At 39.0% G+C, this 27,097-nt stretch overlaps 1 protein-coding gene across 1 annotated transcript; it reads right to left on the bottom strand.

Moving 5' to 3' along the window:
• Positions 1 to 15,888: 15,888 nt before the first annotated feature.
• On the bottom strand, positions 15,889 to 26,062 carry LOC134646956 (low affinity immunoglobulin gamma Fc region receptor II-b-like). The gene is made up of 6 exons (XM_063501019.1): positions 26,032 to 26,062; positions 24,487 to 24,750; positions 23,790 to 24,044; positions 22,863 to 22,976; positions 19,347 to 19,418; positions 15,889 to 15,977 (listed from the first exon to the last, which is right to left on the bottom strand). The coding sequence occupies exons 1-6, from the start codon at positions 26,060 to 26,062 to the stop codon at positions 15,889 to 15,891; spliced, it is 825 nt and encodes a 274-aa protein (XP_063357089.1).
• Positions 26,063 to 27,097: the final 1,035 nt, after the last annotated feature.

Here is a 27,097-nt window from a genome sequence, read left to right as displayed (position 1 = left end):
ACTTTTGCAGATAAACTGAACACAGCAGGAAACACTAACACCGGCAGTTCTAGTGTAACATGTTGCATATTTTAATAATAAATGGCTCTTAAATCATGTTAGAATAAAGAAACCAGTCCTAAATAACATGTATAATCTACCTGAAATTGTTTAAACAGGCTTTCTGTTGACATTTTTACTGAACCTTTTATTTATTTAACTATATGTTTATGATTTTTTTTTCTTTTTACTTGGTTGTGTCTTATTGTGTTTTTTCACATCATTATGTCTTTCTTGGCTATTATATGACTTATTTGTCTGGTTTATTTTACTCACTTTAGTTTACTTTGTAAACATCTCTGAAAGGCGCTTAAGAAATGAACCTTACATTTAAAGTTCCCTCATTTATAGCAGGCTTCTGTGTCTGATGGAATTTAAAGACTTATATGATATTTTTAAAAAATGTGATGGAAAAGGACAAAAACAAATTTAAACTGAAGCAAGAATTGTATTGAAGTGCAGTTCGTACAGGATAAACAGTGTAAGTGTGGTTATTTTCTTTACTGTTTAGTTCATGAAGAAGTAAAGGTGGTCTATGACATTTAAATGACAGCAGATTAAATGATGGAAAAACAGGCAGACTTCAGATAGCACTTTCATTTCATAGCCAGCTGTTTGTGCATGTCCAGTAAATATGCATGAACCCTGAACTATCAGGTATACATATAGTTTAGTTCTGTAGGACTACAATTTCCTTCACTATCAGTCTTCTATTTTCTTTTTGGGGGGCTTGTCATGATAAAACACAAGACAGCTGCACCTTAACTTTATTTGCACGTCTTCCAATGAAATTCCATTAAATGAACAGTAGATGTCAGTAAACACCGACTGTTCACATCATTCAAAGTTTGTGTCTGAGAGCACATCCAGAGATTTTACCTCGTGTGATATTTCAGACTGGATTTCGCTGCATATTTCTTACAAATCATTAACATTTTTTATTAACTAATCTTTAAATTTTGAGGGTAACTATGGCAACATTCAGCAGTTGTTCCATGTGAGTAATCCTTCTTCCCAACAGCTCCTTAAAAGTCCACCCTCACCGTGAGCATATTTGGTGTATTCATTGCGATTTCATGTCATAAGAAACACCAAAATACATTATCTTAGTGTCTCTAGCAATGAACAACGAATTAATGCATAAGCACATTTTATGCAAAGCTTGTAATTTAATCTTTCCACATTGTCAAGCTCTTTAAGTTTGTGCAGCTTCCCCGCTTGAAAGGGATTGATGCATCTACCGCAGGTGTTTAACTGGATTTCACTCAATGACCAGGCAGATCTTTTGTTTTCCTTTTTCTTTAATCTTCTTTTCGGCCATAGTCAGCCATAGGTGAAAAACCTTTAAATACAACCCAAAAAACCAAAATACAAATTATGTTTGTTATCACACATCTGAGAATATTGTGAACAATCCCAAACACATCTTTTCTTTTTTAAACACATCAATGCAGTGCATAAGCTTTGTAGTACAATATTTAGTTGAGTATTTTTAAATGCTCAAATTATGTAATTCACTAACAATTGTACATACAACTTGAAATACTGTTTTCTATTAAAGTGCTAAATCTTTATAAACATATAAAATGATTCATTCATGCGAGGCCCCGAGGTTTTTATCCATTAATTTTCTTGATATTTTTGACCCTTAAAAGGACTAAATGTGAGCGGTGAAACTGACTGCTTGAGAAAAGCAGTACCAGAATCTGGACACTAGATGTCACAGCTATTTACACCACTGGTTACATACTGGTCTGAGCATGCCCACGTTCTTTTCAGCATCTCTTCTCTCGCGTGTGTAGTAGTCCACACATTTGTTGGGTTATATATATTTTAAGCAATGTTAAGAACTGTGTGGAACCATGTATTCATCTGGAACAACCACATGAATCTGTTCATCTGGACGTAGCGTTTTGTGGGAGAAACTTTTCGTCACTCATCCAAGTGACTTCTTCAGTCTCAGCTGACTGCAGGTTTCCCCAAACCTTATAAACAGTACATTTGCATAATAACCTGCAGTCAGCTGAGACTGAAGAAGTCACTTGGATGAGTGACGAAACGTTTCTCCGTCCAGATGAACAGATTCAACTTTTGGAGATTTACTTTCCTGGATGATTGAGAATGCATCAAGACACATGAATATATGTGTCCTTTAGCCAAAGGACTCAATTTTGCCATTTGCTCCGCAACATTTCTCCGCAACAGTTGCCCATAGTGGACCTCATCACAGCCACAGAAACCGCCATACAGATTAATAAATTATCACAGACAGAAGCAGAGCAACTCAGGATGAAAGTCTCAGCCACCCTCTCCAGTGCCAAAGTCCCTCCGTCTAACCTCACATTTCAAGAAAAGAAGGCCGTCGCTTCCCTGAGCAAAGACCACAACATCACTATATTACCAGCGGATAAGGGAAGGTGCACCGTGGTCCTAAACACAACAGATTACCACACAAAGATCACTACTCTCCTCAGTGACAACAACACCTACGAAGCTTTAAAGCGAGACCCCACAAGCAGCTACAAAAAGAAAGTTATAGCTTGCCTTCAGGACCTTGAAAAGGACAAAATCATTGACCGCCTCACATATCACCGCCTTTATCCAGGGGATGCCATACCCTGCATTTACGGACTTCCTAAAATCCACAAGGAAGGGGTCCCACTCAGACCCATTGTCAGTAGCATAAACTCAGCCACTTATAACATTGCGAAACACCTTGCTACCATCCTTGCACCTCTGGTGGGGAACACCCCACACCACATCAAGAACTCCACCGACTTCACCAACAAGGTCCAGAAACTTACCCTGGAGCCAGATGAAACCATCATGTCCTTTGATGTAGTCTCTCTCTTCACTTGCATACCCACCACGGAGGCAGTGGAGACTGTCAGAAAACGACTACAAGAAGACAACTCCTTGGAAGACAGGACCAACTTCACACCCGATCAGATCTGCACACTGTTAGACCTCTGCCTTACCACAACATACTTCAAATACAACGAAGGCTTCTACAGACAGAAACATGGCTGCGCCATGGGCTCCCCCGTGTCACCTATTGTAGCCAACCTTTACATGGAGGAAGTGGAAAGGAAGGCTCTTGGCTCTTTCAAAGGAAGAGTACCCAGCCACTGGTACAGATATGTAGACGACACCTGGGTCAAAATCAAGACACAAGAAGTGGAATCCTTCACTGCGCACATTAACGCTGTGGATAAAGACATCAAGTTCACCAGGGAAGACACAAAGGATAACTGTTTGCCTTTCTTGGACTGCGCCGTGCACATTGGAGAGAATGGCAACCTCAACATCGAAGTTTACAGGAAGCCCACACACACGGACCAGTACCTCCTCTTTGACTCCCATCACCCTCTGGAACATAAACTTGGAGTAATCAGGACCCTACACCACCGAGCAGAACATGTTCCCTCTAAGCCTGAGGGAAAAAAGAAGGAACACACACACGTAAAGGAAGCACTCAAAACATGCGGTTATCCTAACTGGGCGTTCATAAAGTCAGCAAAGAGGCACAGAAAAGAAGATCAGACACCAGCGAGGGAGGATAAGAAAGACAGACGCAACAACGTTGTCATCCCCTATGTAGCCGGTGTATCAGAGAAACTCAGGAGAGTTTTCTCCAAGCATGACATCCCAGTGTACTTCAGATCCAGCAACACACTCAGACAGAAACTGGTTCACCCGAAAGACAAAATTCCAAAACACAAACTGAATAATGTGGTGTATGCTGTACAGTGCAGCGAGGAATGCCCAGACCTCTACATTGGAGAGACCAAACAGCCACTTCACAAGCGCATGGCACAACATAGAAGAGCCACCTCCACGGGACAAGACTCAGCTGTTCATCTGCATCTAAAGGACAAAGGTCACTCTTTCGAGGATGCCAATGTTCACATTTTGGACAGAGAGGACAGATGGTTTGAAAGAGGAGTGAAAGAGGCCATCTATGTCCACTGTGAGCGACCATCTTTGAACAGAGGCGGTGGTTTACGACACCAACTGTCTGCCATCTATAATCCAGTTTTGAGTTCCCTCCCCAGACGCCTTAATGCCCACTCACATCCTGGGCCATCTGACCTCAGGAATTCGCATGACAAGGTGGGGCCAGGTTTCACAATGAGCTCACCCGAAACCCTGGCTGATTAGGTCCCACACCCACTTTCACACCTTGGCTCATGTGATTAGAGGATCACCAGGGGGTCCTTTGTCCCTCTTTGGGGGGATACTCCCACTGGGTTTAAATCTGGGACTCTCGGCCATTTGACCTTAGAACTGAAGAAGCTTCTCGGATGAGAGGTGAAACGTCTTCAAGCAACTTAAAGAAGTCCAGACGCTTTTCTTTGCAAACTCTGTTGACAACATGAATATATGGTCCACCAGCAGGATACTGGGTGACACACAGAGAGACCAGAAGTAGCCATAAGTAAACAGGATACACACAACAACAAAAACTGAGCTGAACCTGACCGTGTTAATACTGCTGAAGCTGTATTATCACCATGGTGATATCAATTTCCAAGACTGTAATTGTTACAGTCGGTGCGGTTTCACCTTACTTACCTGGTCACTCCTCAGGTGGAGAGGGTGAGTGGGGCTCTTTTTTTGTCGTCTCATCCTGTTCTCGTCACCATCTCATAACTGACTGATCTCAGAGCAACGCTTGCTTTAATAAAGTCAGCATCCATCAAAGGCTTTCTGAATGGAATATATTGGAGGAAGCTGTCGCTAACCAAACGTTGTGTTTAAAAAGACAAATTAGAGCAAGGTTGGCTTAAAGGGGGAGGAGCCAGAACAGCTTGTTACAAACAGAGTGTCTGTGAAGGTTCTCAGTCATCCAGGTCATCGTAGTCTAAGGAGCTTGGAAAGCAGAGGTTAAACTGAGTGATCCTGTTCCATGTAAAACATTATACTGTCCATGTGCTCATAACCAGAGCATATTTGAACACTAACAGTAAGCTATCAGGGCTTTCCCTTTCAGTTGTGATATTAGGACGCATGTTTCATTTCACTCAGTGTCCCAGCCGTACTTACTTACTGTATTCACACTGATGTTATGGGGAATTTTTGGACACTGGGCCTGTACCAGTGTCCAAAAATAATAGCTATTCTGAATGTGAAGCTGCTCTTGTCGAGTCCTAGAATAAAACATGGAAATATGGCGTTTTATTCGAGCACTATGAAAAAACAGACTATAAATGTGAATGAATTACTTGATGTGCTCCAGCTGTATTCTGGAGCGATATCCAAAAGTTAGTGAGATTTAGTTTTTTTACTAACACGATGATGTTAACATTCCCAAAGCTAACATGCTAACCTCGCCAACAGCAAGACAGTGACCTAATGGAAGTCCCTGAGAGACGTCATTTTTTTCCCCTTATAACATGATTCACTGTCGGCCTACAATGAACCTTTCATTTTCCAGGATACAAGAGTATTTTTTTCTTCCACTGAAGATAAGGAAGCAGGAAAACATTTTTTAATACTCTCACAATGTGAAATCAAGGTCACGGCTGCGCCCTCAGAGATGATTTATCAGTTCTGAGGAAATCCGGTGATTTCCAGGCATGAAAAAGATTCATATATACGACGCTTACACTGTAATAAAAGTTATGATTTTGAGGTATTTGTTCTGGTTTTATGTTATAAGATGCCCTCATCTGACCCCATCACCCCCGATGTACTTTTTACTTCCTGTTTTATTTTGGTGTTTAACTCTCCTCATGTGTTTTCTGTTGATTTCCTCACCACCCTTCTGGACTCTGGAAGTTTTTATGAGTTTAAATCACTGTTGGACCTCACTCTAGTGTCTGCGTTTGGGTCTTCATTTATATGAGATCTGACATAAACTCAGGGTATGTTATTTATTAAGTACAGTCATTAATCTATTCTGGATATAATGGCCTTATAGAATTTAAATATGCACTCACTGTCTGGGTGTTGCTGTGTATTTGAAGTGTAAGTGGAAAAAAAAAAATGAAAAGGAATGACATCTTACTTGTTTGAGCTCTTAACAATGCAACAGATGAGACTTCTGGCATGTTGTGACAAATCTTTCTGGCTTGTTTCCTTTACATCAGCAGACTGTTGCATCTGTATCTGGTTTGTTTTGACTGCACACACTTTTTTTTGCCACTGTTGAAAGCGTACCTGCTGCAGCTCACAGACCAGTTTAGCCAAAGAAAAGTGAAAATTTGTGAGATTTTGATGGAGTACGAATTAATCACAACTGCTGATTGCTTGAGTTTGTAAATCAGCGACTGCAGGTGTGTAATATCACATTTTGTTTCCACGTGGCATCTGTCGCTTCACCTGTACAGTCTGTTGGGTTTGCGTGTTGCTGTACTAACAGCAGAGTGACTCATTTTTGGTTGTCTGGTATCCATTTCAGGTTAACATGGTGGTACGATGGTTAGCGCTGTCACCCCACAGCAGGAAGATCCTGGTTCAGTTCCAGTCTGTGTGAAGTTTCCGTGTTCTCACCGGGTATTCTGGCTTCGTTCCATAACACAAATATATACATGGGGTTAGTTTAACAGGTGATTCTGAATTGACCATAGGTGTGAATGATTGTGTTTCTGTGAGGTAGTCCTGTGACAGACAGGTGACCTGTGCAGGGCGTACACTGCATCTTATCCTACGACAGTTGGAATAGGCTCCAGGCTTCCCGCAACCCTGAATTGGATATGCGGATGAATGGATGGATCGTATCCATTCCCCTTTCACAACCAGCATGCAGCTAGACAAAGGCCTCCCCTACCAACTGACTATTCCCATTACAATGACACAGTAGATGACTGCAGGGGGAATTAGGTGTGAAATATTATATTTTGCTTTTATTTCATAAAATCACTTGTCATTGCTGTAGTGTCTTGGTAATACATGGCAGTGAAACCCATTTCCCGTTAGAGTTCAGAGGTAGAAAGGAACTGAAAACATTTAATTTTAATATCCAGAAGCAGCAGGCAGTGTCGAGAAATTTGTATTTTAGGATCAGTTTCAGCAGCTGTGGTGAGCACGAGATTGTTTCATTTTCACTGTGTAGGTTTTGCTGTTGGATTATTGTTATATAAAAATACAAAAATAGTAAAAGTACAATTTTGTGTTGACAGAGAAAAGCTGAGAAACATTAACCATCACACAATCATTATTTTCAAAAAAGGACAACCAGAAGAAAGCTGGCTTAAATTAGGAAGAGCTGAAATATATTTTTTCCATACAGAGGGTGAAAAAATGATTGAAGTATATCTGCAATATTCCCAAAAATAAAGTTTAATAATAAAAACATGTAATAAGCAGACAATGTTCACTTTAAACAAGCTCTAATTGTTTAAAGAGTGTCTGCCTCAAATGCTTTGCTGAACACATAATAGCCAGAAGCCATTTAAACACTAACAGTGAACTATCAGGACTCCTTTTAGTATCACTTAGTGTCCCAACTGTTCTCTCACTGGTGTTATGGGGAGTTTCTGGACACTGGGTTTGCACCAGTGAACAGTGTAAAATAAATAATCATAATGAATGTGAAACATGTGAAGCTGCTCTAATAGAGTCCTAGATGAAAGCATTAGAGCGCTATCAAAGAAAAACAGACTGAGAGTGAATGACTCACTGTGTTTCAAGCAGCACTCATGTATCTACCAAGAGTGGTGAAAAATCCCAGACAGTTTGTTGCATTGAAACTCATGTTATAAAAAGGACCTTTAACAGTATATTAATGTTTGTATTACCTGATAAGAGCACAGCTGCCCCTTCAGACTGTACCAGTTACAAGGAAATTGAATGTTATCAAAATTGTATTAGTAGGTCATGTTATTAAGCATGCAGTGGATACAATGGCATAAAGGGCCACATGTGTAAAAACCTGACTTTAATCAGCATTCATTACATGTTTTGACCTTTAGGCAGTCTTCATTACTATTTTCTCATAGTTTATCACTGCTGTGTTATCTTTGCTTTTCTGGTTTCTATTCCCTCACAATCAGTATGCAGCTTGGTTAAGACCATCTACAGAAACTACAGATCTGATTTGGAAAGCAAAGCTTTGCTTGGCTCTGAGTGTGGTGTTCCTCTTACAGACCCAAGAAATCACCTAAGTTAACCCACGGAGGTGTGAAATAGGGTGTTTAGCTTCTCTTGTTTCCTCATAAAAATCACCTGTCACCTGCTTCTTTTCCATTGCTGACGTGTCAGTATAGTCTCGTTATAAATGGCAGTAAAACTATTTTTATTCATTTTCATTTTCTGTTGTTGATCAAAGTTCAGGGGCTGTAATAAAATGGAAATGTTCTCATTTCTGCACCAAAACAGCCTGCAGCCTCAATAGAGTTTGTAAAACCATTTTCAGCAGCTTTGATGAGCATGAGTGCATTTCAGGTTTCAGATTTTGTTTGGCGTTTCTTTATTTTTGGCTTAGATCAGTTCAAAAGTCTGACTCATAAGCACATAAGTACTGTAAAATCCAGTAGATTGTGCCACCTGAAAATTACTCACCATCTCCAAAGCTAAGATACCAGTGTGGCCATCAGCCAGAGAGACATCAACTAACAAGACTATTGCTGTGCTTTATTCTTTGAAGAGACTAAAAACTGTTTGCAAGTTTTTGCTTGACCGATTTACTCATTGGAATGTACAGTAAATCTGTAAATACAGAAAGAAAAGCTGTGAAACTGAGAAAGAACAAGACTATCAAATTACATTAGGTGAAGAAGCATGTTACTTGCTTCCAAATTCAAATAAATCTGAGGTTATCATACTCAGCCCTAAAACTTTTAGAAACACGGTGTCTAGCCAGATACTTGCTCTGGATCTGTAATTCATTATTATCAGGATGTCCTAAAAACTCCCTGAAAAGCCTTCAGTTAATTCAAAATGCCGCAGCAAGAGTCCTGACAGGGACTAGAGAGAGAGAGCATATTTCTCCTGTTTTGGCTTCCCTTCATTAAATCCAGAATTGAATTCAAAGTCCTGCTCCTCACATACAAGGTCTTAAATAATCAGGCCCCATCTTATCTTAATGACCTTGTAGTACCATATCACCCTATTAGAGCACTTCGCTCTCGCTCTGCAGGCCTACTTGTTGTTCCTAGAGTATTTAAAAGTAGAATGGGAGGGAGAGCCTTCAGTTTTCAGGCCCCTCTTCTGTGGAACCAGCTTCCAGTTTGGATTCAGGAGACAGACACTATCTCTACTTTTAAGATTAGGCTTAAAATTTTATTTTTTGCTAAAGCATATAGTTAGGGCTGGACCAGGTGACCCTGAATTCTCCCTTAGTTATAGTGCAGTAGGCGTAGACTGCTTTTTACACCATGTGTTTACACACCGCTCTCTCGTTATTATGAATCACATTTCCACAGCATGTCTTTGTCCTGTATCCATCCTCTCATCCCAACCGGTTAAGGCAGATTGCCACCCCTCACTGAAGCTCGTTCTGTTGGAGGCTTCTTCCTGTTAGAATTTCCTTCCCCCTGTTGAGTGCTTCTCAGAGGGAGTTATTTGTTGTTAGTGTTTTCTCTGTATTCTTGTAACACATTTTACAATATAAAATGCATTAAGGCAGGGATTCCCAAAGTGGGGGTGCGTGGTATGAATAATAAATCAAAGAATGCTTGGACACTGCTAGCATAATGGACAGGTTTGTGACGGGGCTCCCACAGAAACGCAAAGCAGAAGATAAAGCATCGCCAAATATCCCCTGCGTGGGGAGCACGCGCTGGTCTGTCCAAACCAAATGTTGAATATTATCACACAGGAAAAAAACAACTAAACATAAAATAATTACACCATGAAGATGGTTTGTTTTCCTGTTATTTAAGGCTACGTCCACACGTACACGGGTATTTATGAAAACAGAGATTTTCCATTTTCGTTTTAAAAAGAAAATCATGTCCACACAGGCAGTTTCGAAAAAAATATCTCCGTCCACATGTAAACACAAAAAACGAAGTCAAATGCTGTCAAGAACATACCAAACCCTAAGTGTGTAGAAATATTGGAAATGTTGTCGCAAAGATTTTCTTGTGAAACAAAGCGGGGCCTAGCAAAAAAAGTTTGCAAACCATTGGGGTGTCGAACTCCAGGCCTCGAGGGCCGGTGTCCTGCAGGTTTTAGATCTTACCCTGAGTCAACACACCTGAGTCAAATGATTAGTTCATTATCAGGCTTCTGGAGAACTTCAAGACATGTTGAGGAGGTCATTTAACCATTTAAATCAGCTGTGATGGATCAAGAACACATCTCAAACCTGCAGGACACCGGCTCTCGAGGCCTGGAGTTTGACACCTGTAGGCAACTGTTGTGATTTGGCATTGAATAAATAAAAGTGAACTGAATTAAATCGACAAGCAGTAAACATCAAAACAGCAGCGCAAGCAGAACAGGTCAGCTGATCACAGCCTGTAAACAATGAAAATTTCAAACTTTATCATGGGGTGATTCTCTTTTTGCAGCATTTCAGCTTCATAACATTTGAAAAAAAAGGAATTATGTTTTATATTTTTTATTATTTGTTTCAATACTGACAATACTAAATATATGAAATTCATAATGGTCAAGCTCAAGGATCGATAAAACAGTAATTACAGGTAGTTTTATTAAACATCACATCTGAATGTGTTTCACCCTGTTAGGGACGTTTACAAATAGGCCAGAAATAGCTAAACATATGAATATTGATCAATAGTGACTTTTTCTTAGACAGAGGATGTCCCTTTTGTTAATATAATGTCTTATTCTTTAAACTGTAACAGATAATTTAATTACAAATATTATAGGTCTGTGTTATACAAAAACAATTTATTTTTAACCCATTTTTTCCCCAGCAGCATGGAAAATACTTGCAGTTTTAAAACGTATACATATTGGTGCATTTAATGTTCCTGACTTCTCAACATGGCACAAGAATTTTCACAAGACTTAATGATTCTGTTCAATTATTTTTAAAAAACATGTTTCCAAACAGGATGGAACGGAACATAACAGGGTGGAAAATCAGCGTTTCCGATTTTAAGAACTGAGTAAATATCTACGGTTCATCTTGCTCGTTATATATTTGTTCATTAAAAAGTACATAAGAATATAAACATTATGACACACTCCATAATACCACATAGAAATTCCCCTCTTGACCCTGCGGATGGTCTATCCTGCCCTGGGGTCTTGCCTGGTGTGATAGACCCCAGCCTCTATGGATCTTGTGCTCAGAGCTTGTGCCTGTGCTGCCATAATTAGAGCCTCTGTGCTGTCTTTCAGTCCAGCTTTGTCCAGCCACTGGTAATGCTGCCTTCTGGTAGTTCGGTCCTCTCAGTTCTGACTATCTTCCCTCTCTTTGTTAATAATTAATGATAACAATAATAATTATTGCTCTGTCTTTAGAATTTCCACCCTAATAGGTTCTCCCCCAAAATTCCACCCTGACAGGATGGAATCAACCATAAATTATTTTGACTAATTTCTAACTGAATTATTCCACCATGCTTCTGAAACATGGACCACAGGACACACAACTAGAGAGCTATTGCAACAAGGGAGAGAGGGACACTCAGACAATATATACCCACAGAGGATAATACAGGCCACAGGTGGGAACACACAGCTGACACTAATACAAGCTAATGAGACCAGGGAATTCAAACTGAACATAATGCAGACGGGACACAGGTTACCAAAATAAAACAGGAAATGGCACTGAGACATTTATTAAGACATATGAACTTGACACAAACGCAGAAAGGTAAATAAACACAGAACCAGACACAGAAACACAAGGCAAGCAGGAAAAAAACAGGGAAAATAAACCAGAATGAAATCAAGAAAGTAATACAGAATAATTTTATAAATAACCAGTAGGCGTAAATACCAAGAATGTTTTTTCCCCTTAGATAAGATCAAGTTGATGCACCCACTTTAGTCTCATTATGTCAGAGGTGTTATAATAGATCTCACGCCTATAATCGGGGATTTCTGCACACATCACCACCACCCTGTCTAAAATTATCTTTTAACAGCATTTGTTTGTGTAATGAATACAATTGTCTTTTAATTCTATGTGTAGCTTTTTAATTTCTTTAAACAGCTGAACACTAGTTCTCCCAGATGATGCATATAACTGTTTTCAGCAGTGGATTCATCCACATTTATCACACTGTAAATCACAGCAGTTACACATATTCACCAACCACTTCATTAGGTACACCAGTACAGCTGCTCAATATTGCAAATTCAAATCATTTTTATTTACATGGAGCTAAATCACAACAGCGGTCACCTCAAGGTGTTTTATGTTGTAAGTTATTGGCCCTACAATAATACTTACCAGCCAATCACCAGGCAGCACCTCAGTGCATTTAGGCATAGGTACAGTCAAGAACACCTACTGGAGTTCAAACTGAACTTTAGAAAGAGGGAGAAAGAGGATTTAAGTGACTTTGAAGGCAGAGTGATTGGTGGTTCCAGAGAGCTGATCTGAGTACTTCAGAATCAGCTGGTCTACTGAGATTTTCCCAAAATCTTTAGGGTTTACAGTGAATTTAAGGAAACGGTAACTCAAATAACTTCTCGTTATAACTGAGGTACACAGAGGAGCATCTCTCAATGCTCAACACATCAAACCTTGAAGAAGATAGGCCACGGCAGCAGAAGGGCGCACTGGGTGCTGCTCCTGTCAGCTAAGGACAGATAAGTGAGACTACAGTCTGAGCAGGCTCATGGAAGCTGGACAGTAGAAGATTAGAAAAATATTGCTTGGTCTGATGAGGCTCAATTTCTGCTGCAACATTTTGACAGTAGCGCCTAGTGTTGTGGAAATGACACAGTCTTCACCAGTGGGGATAGTTACAAAGCTTTCTTCGTTATGAATTAGCATACATGTTTTTATTGAACATTTGAAGATAAAAAAAAAACAGAAACTCTTATAGAGGACATAAAGTCAGAGATAGAAACGACAAGGAGCAGGTGCATCTAGTACAGGTAGAGCTGCTGCAAAAACCCACAGAGCCCAGCAGCCAGCGCAACAAATTCTGGATCCTTTGCTTTTAGTTAGCAGTTAGCATTAGCGGCACATGCTGCGTAAGATGTGAAAGTACCTTTATGCTGCGCACTGTGACTCACAGTCCTGACTTTGTGTTAAACTAATCCTAAAGTAATAATGGTATTTCTAACCACTGATATACCACAACTTTATCCTTTCAACAGCTGCTGAAAGTTAGGGGACCTAGCTTCTATCGGATATTTATATAGAGATCCTCCAGCTTCAAACTGTATTACCCTTCAAGGACCTGCAGTTCAAAAAAGCGCCCCTCCGATAGCCAAACCCATCTGTTCTCTGATTGGATTGTTAAATCTGTGATTGACATGACATTGACCAATCAGCTGAAAGGAAGAAAAATAGGGTCAAAAAACTTCAGTGCAGAGTTTCACACGTATTTTTTGGCTACGTCCACACACAAATTCTTTTTACACATACAAATCCTGATTTGCAAGTACAAAATATTTATAACCACAATATGAGCCCATATGTATCCAGCTGCAGTCAATCCTTTATTTGTTGTCTGTTTTCTTCTAAAGGCTGTAATTATACCAACAATGCATTTCTAACATGCCGGAATAGTTAGGAGTTCAGCATTTACGACAGCAGGCAAAGGTCAGTCCTTGTACAGATGACTGATCACACAAAGCCTTGTGATGCCCCAGTGATTATGAAAAGATTCATTTGGTTCAGCTTCTCTAAGAAAAAAAAAAAAAAAACCCTTTCAGATCTCACCTGTCTAGATGTTATCTAAGAAAGCATTCTTCTATTGTGAAACTCTAAATATTTCATCACTGCATTTATTTCTTACAATGCAAGTCCAAAGAGTCGCACTGACAGATTTCTTTCTTACTCACAGCAGCTTTTTCTTTATCATGAAAGGAAAAACATTAAATATCTAAAATGCAATGCGAAATGAGTGTGATCTAGTATGTTTGTGCTACTGTAGATATAAGGAGACATGTTCATATGATTTATTTTGAAGATGTTTGCAGTGTTTTGCTTTGTGATCACCTTTTTATTTGAGCATTTTCAAATTTGAATGTCACATTTAAGTCGATCATTATGATCTCCTGTAGAGACCTGTGTTGAGATTAAGAGATCTGCTCTATAATAACTGCATTCTTATTTCTGAAATGAAAAACCTTCTGTGTCCATAGGCAGTTCCTCTACATGCTCCTCCGTTGCACATTTTGATTGTGGTTTTCCTCAAGGCTCTATCTCTGGCCACGCGAAATATGGACACAGGAGTGAGGCCGAACTTGACATTCATAAACAGACATGACAGACAACACAGAGGCATGGCAGAGGAGGGAGACAAGTAACATGAGACAAGACTAACTTCACAGGGACACACAAATCACAAGAAACTAGACTCAAAAGGACGGGGAAAATTTAACCGCATACTAACAAAAACCTGAATGACAACATATACAAAATATGGAACTGAAATCTAAGTATAACAAACTAGAAGATTCCTGAACATTCACAAAACTCAAAACCCTGGGTCACAGACCCAGGTACCATGACATAAACTCTAACAATAACTTAAGGGTTTCCTTCCTTTAGTTGTGATACTAAAATTTAGTTTCACCGATTCACTCACTGTCTCACCTGTATGTATGTCTCCCCCTTACTGGTGTTATATGACCTTTCAGAACACTGGAGCTGCACCAAAAACAGTATAAGAAAATACAGATAAATAAAGCATTATAAAGCACTTTGATAGAAAAAAATTGCTTATGCTTTAATACATTACTCTGCAGTGCAAGCTGTAATCTGTATTATCCATTATTTATGTAGTAAGATTTTTACTTAGAGAAAAAGACAGAGAAAGCCACTCAAAGACAAGATACAGCCAGACTCTGGCCTAATAGGGAGAGTCCCAGAGAGATATCGATAACAAAGATATGGACTGTTCTTCCTTCTGTGAAAACAACAAAAAGGTTTTGCGCTATATCTTGGGTTTGGTGGTTTTATTGTTCGTTAAGATCACATTACTATCATAACAAGACAAAATCATTGCATGTAACAACAGAAAGTTCAAGGCTTATTAAAAGCACTGATTTCCAAATCAAGTCATTCACATTTTTGCCTTTGGGTAACTGAAAGTTTGCTTTCAGCAAAACTTCTGAGCCAGAAGTTCGGTGTATTAAAGAACACAAAAAAAGATGATGAAGAGATGCAAATGCCTTAAGACAGCTGCAAAGCAATGAATAGCTACTCTAAAGGGAAACAAACTACAAAAAAAAAAAATCAGAAAAAGAAAACTTTAAATCAAAAAAAGTTGGTACAATGTTGCTAAATTACATCACATGTTCGAAAGAAAAATTTAAAAAGCAAAAACAAAACCAACCAAACAAAAAAAAACACGAATGTATAAAAAAAAACCCAAAAAACCCAACCCTAACCCAATGTGGAACTAAATGATAACTAGGACTACAAAAAAACTTAAAAGTTACTCGAGATCTTTGTGGTTGCTTCAAAGTAACAACAAAGAAATAAGAGTGATATCTACAAAGTCGCTGGAAAAAATGATGAAGAAAGACAAAGACACTACAAAGATAAACTGTTAACAATAAAAAAATGAAAATGTAACATGACTGAAGTAAACACACCTCCAACAGAGACTCACAGCAATTATTTCATATACAACCCAACTGCAAAGACATATGAACTGACCAAAAGTGACAAAATGACAGATTTGTGCAAATGTTAAGAAATGTCAAGAAATTTTAGCTGCTGAAGAAAATTCTTTGAAATCTCCACAAACATTTTTTCACGTTAGTACAAAGAATAAATAAATAAGAAGCTTAAACACTTAATCTGGAGTTTTTAGGTGCTTCCTGGCACATGTTTGCCAGACTGAGTGTTGAGTAGAAGGACGCCTCAGAGTCCAGATCTGTGGAGAGAGGACAGGTTCAGAAAATGTTCAAACTGAATGAAAGCTGTGAAAGCATTTTTCCCCTTTTAATTAATTTAATACTGAAAGGTTGGCGTCAGTCTCATCTTTCAAAGGTGTTAAAAGTGATGACACGGATGTGGTGGGGGATTTCTGCTTCTCTGTGTGAAGTCTTTTAAATGGAGGTGTCAATGATCTCTGCTTCTAGACAACAATGCAGTGTTTGTTTGTGTCTGCAGCACCTGTGTGATGCTTTCATCTCAATATGGACCAAAAGGAAGAAGGAGGCAACATTATTAAACTTCACTTTATGATTCACCGGCAAGTTCTGTTCTCTGTTCAGACCATTCAGTCAATTTGTTTCAAAGTCCTGTACCACCGCCAGTTTCAGCAGTCCCTGCTCGACCATCAAGCTGAGTATGGAGATGTAATATGTCAGAAGAGTGATCAGTGGGAGACCTGCACTACAGGGATTTGGGGGGTTTTGTCCTCTGAGGAAAAAAATTGGGCAGTTTGTGGCTGAAATGGGACAACCATTGCACAAAAGGAAGGATGTGGTGGTGAACCAGCTCTATGTGCACATCAAAACCTTCGAAACTAAGCTGCAGCTTTTCCAGCACTGCATGAGGTGCTAGAAAGTTTTCCACAGGACATTATTATTGCACAAGTGACGTGGCATGTGACAGCTATAGGACTGTGTATTTTATTGAACTGTTGAACTGTTTATTGAACAGTTTCAGGATATTACATCTATTGAAAAAGACACGTTTTGATTTTTTCGTCTTCCCCCTACTCCATCGACCCTGATAATGCTCCGTATCAACTACAGCTGGAGCTCATTGAATTGCAGTGTGACAATGAGTGTAACAGCCAGTACCAATAACTTTTACCGGCAGCTGGATAAAGGCAGTTTCCCAGTAATGTGAATATTTACAATGAAAATGCTGAGCTTGTTGGGCTCTACTTGTCTGGGTTCTAAGTGATCTGAGTTGATCTGAAACCGTCAAAGTCAACAGACTGCATGCCACCAATTAGCATAGACATTTTAGACAACACAGTAGTCCTCGTGTCTGACAAAAAGCCACAGATGGAGCAGAAAGTATACCATGTAAGGCTGATGTCCAGAGAGGTGCAGAAGAAGAAACATGAGCTGATATCAGGCATCAGATGTTGTTAATATTCAGTTTCTGTGACCCACAATAAAAAGGGTTTACTGCCGGGCTGTGGCAGCCTTTGTCTCTGAGCCAGAGAGACCGAGGTCTATGGCACCATGTAAAACTAATTTTAAATTCTTACCATTTGATAAGAAACTGTAAAAACTTATACTTGGAGCAAATTAATTTTCTCTCATGAAAAAAAAAGAACAACATCCTCGATTGTCGTGTTGTTTGTGTCACAATGACATCACTGGATTTTCAGCTATAAAGACCCGTTGTGGATTAGGTGCTACTTAGTTGTAATGGAAAACCACTGAAACTGAGTAGATTCGAGCCCCGTCCAGTCGAGTAGGAAAAGGGCTACATGTGGCTTCCAACTACGTGACATTTACACATCTCAACCACTGCTCTCAAAGACCAGATGTGTATTAAAATCCAGGGCTCAGGTTTTTCTCATTAATATCAGGATGTTATCTGTTTCAGCAGCTAAAGATTTTTCTAAAGGTACAATTTACCACTGATAACAATTTAAAGTCAAAATATGGTGTTTAGATTTTTGTATTGAACGTAAGAATAGGATTTGCCTGTAACCGTTGGTGCTGTGAACCTGTAGAAAATGATCCAGAAATCTTGTTTCACATGTTTTGAACTTAATCATCAACAGTTTTATTTTTTATTGCTCAAACACATCTGATCACCGAAGCAACAATTCTTGTGCTACTGAAATAAAATGTTTAAACAAAGTTTATGGCTCGAGAAAGGGGAGGAGGATGTTATGTTAGGCTCTGCATTATTTTCTATTAATAAATCTGACACTTGCCTTAGAGAGCTTAGTTGCATTTGTCTGCAGTGGGCGTTTCTGGTTAGGTAATGTGGAGCTGTAAATGCCTGATGTATGTTTTGCAGGGCCTGCCATGCAGCATTGTCCCTCTCTTGTATTTCAGAGCAGTCGCTGGGCTCATTTGAGTGTTTTTTTTTTTTTTTTTTTACTTCATGTGTGATGACAAAACCATGTCAGTGGTTTAAGTTGGTTACTGGGTTTGTTCTGGTCACCATGGTAGCACAGACAGGAGAAAATAATATATTTTTAAGTTGTCACATGTTAACTGAGCGTGGACAGTATGTGTTCTCATTGTTTTATACATTTCAAGTAATGCAGCATCACACTGCCCAATGATCAGTAACATTAGGATTCAATGTGTAAAGATGCAGCTATTTTATTCTGTTCAGACACAAAGTGAAAATCCCTGAAAATGTCACATTAAACTTGATATCTGACCTGCAATAAAACAGGACAGGCAAAATATTTTACTAAAGACTGTTAATTACATTTTTTATTCATGCAAGCCTTTGGTGGCAGCAGCAGAGTGTCTCTAAGAATTGCTGACGGTAACTATTTTTATGAAATGTGTCCTTTTATGACAATAACAGAAGAGAGACACACCACACAGCATCAGGCTTTGGATATGATGGATTCTGGGCCATTTGTTTTCTTTTTACAAGATTGTGAACAATAAGAGAAACACCATGTTTGTTTGTTTCTTTGTTTGCTTGTTTGTTTATAAATATACTTTCGATATATTATGTAATTGTTGTGTTTTTTGGTTCCCACGCTCAGTCTGCATGCTTTTTTTTTTAACCCACAGGATGTTAGTTCTTCAACAGCATAAACAAAAGCCTCAAGAGTTACATAACATTTGTAGCTGCCTATAAAACAGCACCTCTGCAGTCTGTGTTTACATCAGAGTAAACACAGAAGCTCTGTGCAGAAACTCTGAGCATGTCAGTTTTATTACAACAAATATAATTGGACGTCTCTGAGTGAAACAGCAGGAGCTGACTAACAGTAAAACTAGAGGGCGGAGTCTGGAGCACGTGCTAAAACATTATGCTTGTAACTATGGTGATAGTTAACCAGTAACAGTGCAGAGGTCTTCTGTTTCTAGGCAGATAACAACAACATGCACATGACTTCACACAGTCTTCAGTACATAGTGGAGGAAATGACAGAGTGAGTTTACAGTGGTTATGCTGTGAGAACTAAAGTTTAGTGCAGCTTGTCCTTTAGTTTAAAATCTCATATGAACTCTGGTTGTTTTTATCCTCATTATTTACAGTTTTATATCACAGAGGCCTTTAAATTCAGTCAGACACAGAAGACTGCGATAAAAGAGACAACTGTGAATATGTGAGTGAGTTTTTATGTTCTTACCTCTAAAAGTACGAGGTTTCACTTCCTGTGTGATGGTAATGTCAGAGTACGAGACAGCAGGGTTCACTTTATCTGCAGAACAGAACAGTTCCTGTGTTACACAACAGCTGGACTCTAATCCACATAAGTGTCTTTCAGTAGTAAGACAGAAGGAAACATTAAACTGCTGCTGGAAACAAAGCAAACAATGAATTTGAGAATCTGAGTCACATTTTCGGAAAATGAATGTGCCAAGAAAACAATGCAGTGACGTGAGAACAGTAACAGATCTCCGTCACTACCAACCAACACCCATCATTAAAGTGTTACCTGTGTTTTGTTTGTTGGGTTTACCCTGCATAGTGAAGCAAGAGGGAATCCCTCTGCTGACATCAAACATGTTACATAAACCATGATTATGAAACTGTGTCACATGGGATGACTAACATTCCCAGTGACAGATCCACTGGGAGCAATCACCTTACCTCAGTGAGTTTATGACCAGTTTACACAGAACTGTTTTGCATGGGCTTTGCCTTACAACATAAAGCACCTTGATATAGATGGATAGAAAGATCTATATCTCAAGGTGCTTTATATTGTAAGTTAAAGACGACAAACAAGAAGGGATGACCTCTCACCTTTATCATTAACACACTGAGACTGTATTAGTCCCACTCCCAGTGACAAACCCACAGTTATCACCTGACCTAAATGATTTTATTATCAAGTTATTCATTGATAACAAGTTTAGGAGCCATTCATGATTAAAATATGTGTTACAGTTACTTGTGTTACTTGTGTTCTGTTTCCTCACAGTTTCCAGCTGTGTTCACTTTATCTGCAAACAGTTCATGTGTTCACACGACAGCTGGATTCAAACATGTAAATCCAGAAAACTGAACTAGTAATAAGGTAAATACACAGAACTGCTACTGAAAATAAGTGAACAGGATTCTTTTGACACTTAAGGTTAAAAACAATCCCTGTAGCAGGGAAAGATTAGACTGGAAGAGAGCACAGATCTACTAAGACCAGAGGAACAAGCTCTGTCGCTGTTTGTTCAGTGTTTACTTTGTTTGGTGAACAAGAAAGGAGTTCCCTCTGATTGCTCATGAAAAGGAATGAACTAGTGTCATAACGAACTCCTAACTAGTGTCATAACGAACGTCACAATAGTGTCTCCCAGTGAAGAATGCAAATAGTTATTGCGTGACACCGTTTGTTCATAACTTTTGAACTACTCTCAAGCAATAAACCTGCTGTGTTATATTTAGGCTCAGATAACATTTAATGTGCCAAAGTGTGATTCTGAATATTCTCTGCCCGGCTCTGAAACAGACTTTGCAGGATCAAGCAGCACAGAGCAGATGAGTAAGCCACAGGAAAAGCACAGAGAATCAATTAATTTCAAGATAAAATAATCTGCAGAGAGTAAATGTTCCACCTCTGAAACCATTCAGGTGATTTACAACTGTACAGAGAACAACATGAAACTAATGACAGTGTTTGGCCTACAACAGTAACTTTATTTATAGATCTGTTTTTGGTTTTTCCAAACATAATTTCTTCTTTTTTCATGTAAACCTTTTCACTTACACCATTTAAGAGATACAAGTATTATTTACAGATATCACCTGACATCATTTAGATATTTTTTATTAGTATTCTATATTTCTGTAGGTTTATTCCACTTTTTGTGCAGTCTACTTTATTAGTGTTGGTTTTGTATTAACTGGTTAAAATTAAGTGGCAGTGTAAATATTGTGTGGCTACGTTCATTTTAGAATTCTTGCACACAATACCACAATGATGAACAACCACAATAATAGTAGCTTTGACGTGCCTGTAGGTCACCAATGCATAGCTAGAGACAGACTTTTGTTTCTGCTTCCTTGTAAAGGCTATAATTATGCTTAAAATGCAGTTTTATGATGCATGAGTTAACCTTTTCAACAGTCCAGTATTTCAGGCACACATATGCAGTCAAGCATCAGTCAGCTCATTGTTGATGAAAGAAACAAAGCTTTAAGAGTTAGAATGAATAGAGAAGTGAATAGTGAATGCATCATCACTTCAACCACAAATGCATAATGCAGAGAAACTCACTATTAACAAGTCACTCAATGTAACATCACCAAATTCATTAAAGAAGCTATGTGTCCACACTGATATAAACAGTAGATATGTGTGCCACAGAGAACCTGGCCAGCCTTGACTTCCTGATGGATATCTTATTGATTTCATGTGTTGCACAGCATTAGTGGTTTCTCATTAACTGCTTTTTATCAGGTGACAAAGGTGACCGCTCAGTTTCAGTGCCTCTAGATTTGAAAGCTACTTTTGAGACATTTGATTATTCTGATCTCCTGCACAATCGGGAAATCAGGGCTGAGATTAGACGATCTGTCACAGTAGTTCATCTAGAGAAAGGTGGCCACAATCTGTCCATTTCCTTCCACTTATCCCTGTTAGGGTTGCGGGGCAGAGTACGCCCTGGACAGAGCTAACACATAGACAACCAGATTGGTATTTACATTGGCAGTTCACAAATAACTGGCAATTGAGAATTGCCAGTTAACCTAACTGCATGTCTTTGGACTGCGTGAGGAAGCTGACGTACCCAGATAGAACCCACACAGAAAGGCCCTGGCCAGCTGGTGGACTCGAACTCAGGACCTTCTTGCTGTGAGGCAACAGTGCAAATCACTATGCCAGCATTGATTCATTTTCAGTTAAATTAAGGTTTATTTTTATAGCATCAAAAACCAACAACAGGCACATAGAGGCACTTTATGCCTTAAGGTAAAGACAAGTCTACACTATTCAACAGTTAAATGAGTCCCACTATCAGTAAAGACTTGCAACTGTGGCAAGAAAAAAACTCCCTTTCAACAGGAAGAAAACGCCAACAGAACAAGGCTGAAGGAGGAGTGACCATGTGCTGCGATCCCAACTCTTACCAGCACCAGTTTATAAAGATATAAATTAACTGAGCAGAACTGGGTTCAGCTTGTTTGTGCCCATTTGGAAAATTAATTGCTCACGCCTGCATCCTCTGTTCCAGATTTTGTTCACAGTGTTTGTCATGGCTCTATCTTTGTCCCACTGTTTTCTACAGAAATGCTATCTCGTACAGATTGTTCATGTATTCATAGTATTAGCCACCACAGAACTAAAGTGCAGATGACGAATCATTAAATGTCTCTCTACTGTCAAACAATCCAAACAGTCACAGGAATGCTTGGAGAAATCAAAGGTTGACTGCTCTAAAAGTATCAGGGTTACAGGATTAAGAAGGTTTGATTGAAATGACCTGGATGTATCTGTAGTATTGCCTTTATGAAATGAACAGTGTAGGAGGAGGTAGGACCGGACTCTCATGTGAGTGCAGCAGATTTTAGTTTTCTTCTTGGGCGATGTTTTTTTTTTAACCGCGACCAAGAGAAAGGAATTCTACACACAGTGAAAGTGACATTGTAGCAACAGGATGTAAAATGTCATTTCTTTTTTTTATTTACATCAAAACATGCTGACCTTTGTGGCTCCTCCAGAGGCAGAGCAGCATCAGCAAAATCAGCATGAGGCAGACACCCACCACAGGAAGAATCACTCGGGGGGGAGAATCAGGCGGCGAGTCAGGACTCCCTGCTTCAAAACAAAAATACCACACATTGGCCTAAATGCAGAGCCACAGGCCTTTGTGTAAACGTCCAGCAGGGTTTTTTGTGCTAAGCTGGGCAGAAAGCACACAGGATCTACCCTTCAGGTAGGACATCAAACAAGTACATTCTTATGATGTTGTAATAGTCCACTTTCTTTAGAAAAACATTCAAGTGGTTGGTGGTTGATACAAATCCATCATTTGAACTCAGTCAGCAGTTTTCCTCTCATTATTAAACAAGTCTTCAAGATTGCTAACTAACAATTTTTTAAAGCTTTTTTTTCTTCAATAAATCTGCATATTCTGCACACAAAGTGGTGGGTGAGGTGGGAGTGTTCAAGAAACTTGGTACCAGTGTGTTGCATGTTTCTCAGATTGCAAAAAATCATCATTTTAGAAGACAAACATAAAAAGAGGGATTCAGGTCTTTAAAACTTGTCCATGTTTTGAGACTGAATGAATAGTTGAAGACGGAACAGTGCTACACTTAAACTTTTAACCAAGCTAAGCTAATTTTGTGTGGGCAAGGTGTCTGGATGTATTTATGTTCAGATTTGATCAATACTTACTGGGTAAAATTTGAAAAATAATGATATATTTTGGTGGTTGCAAAAAAAAAATGCATAATAGTATCCCTCCCAGGTAACACCCTCCCACTTTAAAATGGATTAGAATAGAAAGATTAGAAGCACAAAAGTACAACTTTGTCATCCTAACCCTAAAACAACCATACCTGGCTTCTAGTATGAATCCATTGTGCTCACAGTAAGATGTTATAACTCTTTATGTTTTCTGCTCACCTGCAGAAACAATCACCAGCTGGCTGTCTGGTGATTCTCCAACTCCAGAGATGTTACACCTGTAGAGTCCTTCATCTGATTTGGAAACCGTGTGGATGGTCAGGTTTCCTGTAGAGCTGCTCCCAATGAGATCATCATTTTTATAGAATGTAGCAGTGAAATTGGAGGATGAGTCTGTATTGTTTCTACAGTGCAGAGTTACAGTGTCTCCCTCCATCACAGGATGGGCAGGACTTTCCAGGATCACAGAACCAGCTGAAAGATAAAACTTTTAGTTCAGACTCCCCTTACAAGTTTAGGTTATGTTTCTGTTGCAATTCTATTTAAAAGCTTTTCTTTTGTTTTCTGTAGTTTTTAAATTTTGCTTTGTTTTAAGCTGAGACTGGAGTGGTTATCTGCTTGCTGGCAGATAACAGGACTTTCACTGGAACAAATAACTGGAGTCAGTTGAAGCCTGTGTAGAATAGTTCATGAGTTAAATACAATTTGTATGATTACAGTGTGATATGATCAAACTTCAGATGGTGAATGTTGTGGGCTTTGTGGTGAATTAAAACATCCTGTTTACTTGGGGCAGACCAACACTGCTTACTTGGCATAAAAAGAGCTGCTTCTTCATGATGATGTTATCTGTAAACTTGTAGAAGCTTTTGAGTCACTAATGGCTACAACTCATGATTTGTTGATCAAAGCTCACCTGCCACAGTGATGGTGACAGCACCAAAACACTCTCCTGCTGCAGACTCACACCAGTAAACTCCACTGTCTGTTGGGTAAAGGTCACTGATGTTGCAGTGAGATTCATCTATTCCATTTGAGGATGAGGGACATGTTGTGTTTATGTATAAGGACGTGTTCCTCTTAACTCTCCACTCAGAAGAATTTTCCTGCTCTCCACAGCTCATGGAGACGGACTCATACTGGAAGAACTGGGATCTGTTTGGAACGACTCTGAGTGAAGCTGCAAAACAAAAAGAGAAATCATGGCAAACATAATTATATATTTAATGCACTTGCAGAAAGGAGCAACCATGAAACGCTGTGCGTAGACGCCTGCTTTAGATGCTGTTTCACTACGGATGTTATTTGGATTAAAATGTGTCTGTTTAGCATGTGGCTGTAATGAAACCCCGGCCTAACGCAGAATGGCTACCTGTTTACAATGCGATGCGGTTAGCGGCTGCAGCGAGCTACAGTAGCAAATGTAGACTGGATGCAATCGAAGCTTAATGTGCCACCCACGATCTCATATAGACAAGCAACACATCAAACTAAATGCCGTTAGTGGGAACACACAATAGCAAAGACAGACTGCCCTTGACCTTTAACAATAAAATTCTGACTTTTGATTTTTATTAGTTATGAGGTGTTTTTTTTTTACATTTTGTCCCAAAAGAAACAACAACAACAAATGAAATTAAATGTGGAAAAAACATAGGTAACGAAAATTTTAAAAAAGAAAATGAAGTTAAACTTTACCAAAACAAAGAAACCAACAGAATGATATTGTGTGCTTAAAGAAAACATTAAAATATAGAAAAATACACATGAAATGTTTTTAAACTTAAGCTTTTTTGGACAAATTTGCCATGGCAACCAGCCTAAATAGGCTTTGACGTGCAGGTTTACTGAGATTACTCCCGTGCATTGCGTGTGCATGACTGTGACTCACCTGCATTCAAAAATCACAGTTTTGTATTTTGTGTTGTTTTTCTGAACTTTAAAATTTTTGACCCTGACAAATTCTTACCCACACAACTTTTGAAATAATAATACTTAATGTGATCAAATCTAAACTGAGACAAGCAATCAGCTCTGAAACTAAAGTGAACGGTCAAGAAAAACCTAAACGCACAAATTAAAATACACTTTGTAATTCTGGCAATTACTTAGTAGTTACATGCAGTAAGTTACTGAGCCGTTACTATACAATACAACAATCATTTGCTGTTACTTATGGCAACCTTGTAATTACATGGCAGCTTCAAGGCATGCATTGAAGCTGCCATGAGTGCATCTTTTATTGAAAAATTCTGGTCATAACAACAAGATAACTGAAAATTTATGATCTGCAGAGTAACATTTATGAGCCATTGAAAATATAATGTATAATATAACGTGTAATATACATAACATAAAACATAAAACATATATAACACATACATATAGATTATGCTCATAAACAAGAAGACAGCTAGTGCTTTTGCACTAAATGAGAGCGCTCCAACACACTTTTACTCACCAATAACAGCACACAGTGTTGCTATCTCCATGCTGCTGGTGCACTGACAGGCAGGCTGATAACCCTGGGGGGTGCCGCATGCTTTCTACTTTTTGTTAACGTCACAGTGACCACAGCTTCCTGCCGTAATCATCTCCTGTTCTAAATGTGTTAAAAACTTGTTTGTGCAGGATGTGTCTTTTTCTGACACCTCAAATGTCAAAGTGTGTGTAAATATGTGAACGCGGTCCTGTTTTGCTTTGTTGTGTGTTTGTTCTGTCCTGCCTTTGCTCTTTGAACGTGGTTTGAATAAATATGTGCCAAACGCATCTGGTCACGTGATAACCAAGAGCTCATCCAAATGTGATTTGTAAAGAAAACTGAAGGGAAGTGATTTTTGAAATTTTCTCACTTGGTTATTATTGATTATGTGATGTTATGTTACTGGACCATAAATTTATTTTACTTTTGTTTGTTTTTTGTTGGATAATTGTTCATTTTTGATTCAATTTAGTGTCAAGAGCCATTTCAGATGGAAACCCACAAAGATGTGCAAGGATTAAACATACACAGCAACAGATCATAGAAAGTGAACAGTGGGACATATATATAAACACCAAGGACTAATTAGGGAATGACTGGAGGTGAATGAGACACAAGTTAGAATAATTACACACAGATTAAATCAGGAGCAGAAGATCATAAGGAACGAGGAAAAACTAACGTAAGACATGAAAGAAGACTAACCTCTAAAGTGGAACAGGAAATAAACATCTAACACTGGAGAAGACATGATACCTCATGGTAAAAGTACTTAGTCACAGAGGGAACTAAAACACTAGAAGAAACAGTGAATGCAACAAACAACAACAAACCGGAATTCAAAAGTTTAAACATGTAAAAGTTCAGAGGCCCTGACTGCTGATGCTTCAAAGAGCAGCGGGATGTCGGGGCGGAGCAGAGGAGCAGGCCCTGTGCTCATCTCATGCTAAGGCTGCACAGCAACAGATGCTGAGTCGGCCCCAATGGGCTCGGGAACAGCAGGCCTCCACACGTTCAGGGCCAGGCTAAGATGGTGGAGAGGTTG

Source organism: Pelmatolapia mariae, linkage group LG3_W (genome assembly GCF_036321145.2).
Source record: "Pelmatolapia mariae isolate MD_Pm_ZW linkage group LG3_W, Pm_UMD_F_2, whole genome shotgun sequence".
NCBI lineage: Eukaryota > Metazoa > Chordata > Actinopteri > Cichliformes > Cichlidae > Pelmatolapia > Pelmatolapia mariae.
Note: the sequence above shows the minus strand (reverse complement) of the source record. Positions and strands in the feature narration are given on the sequence as shown.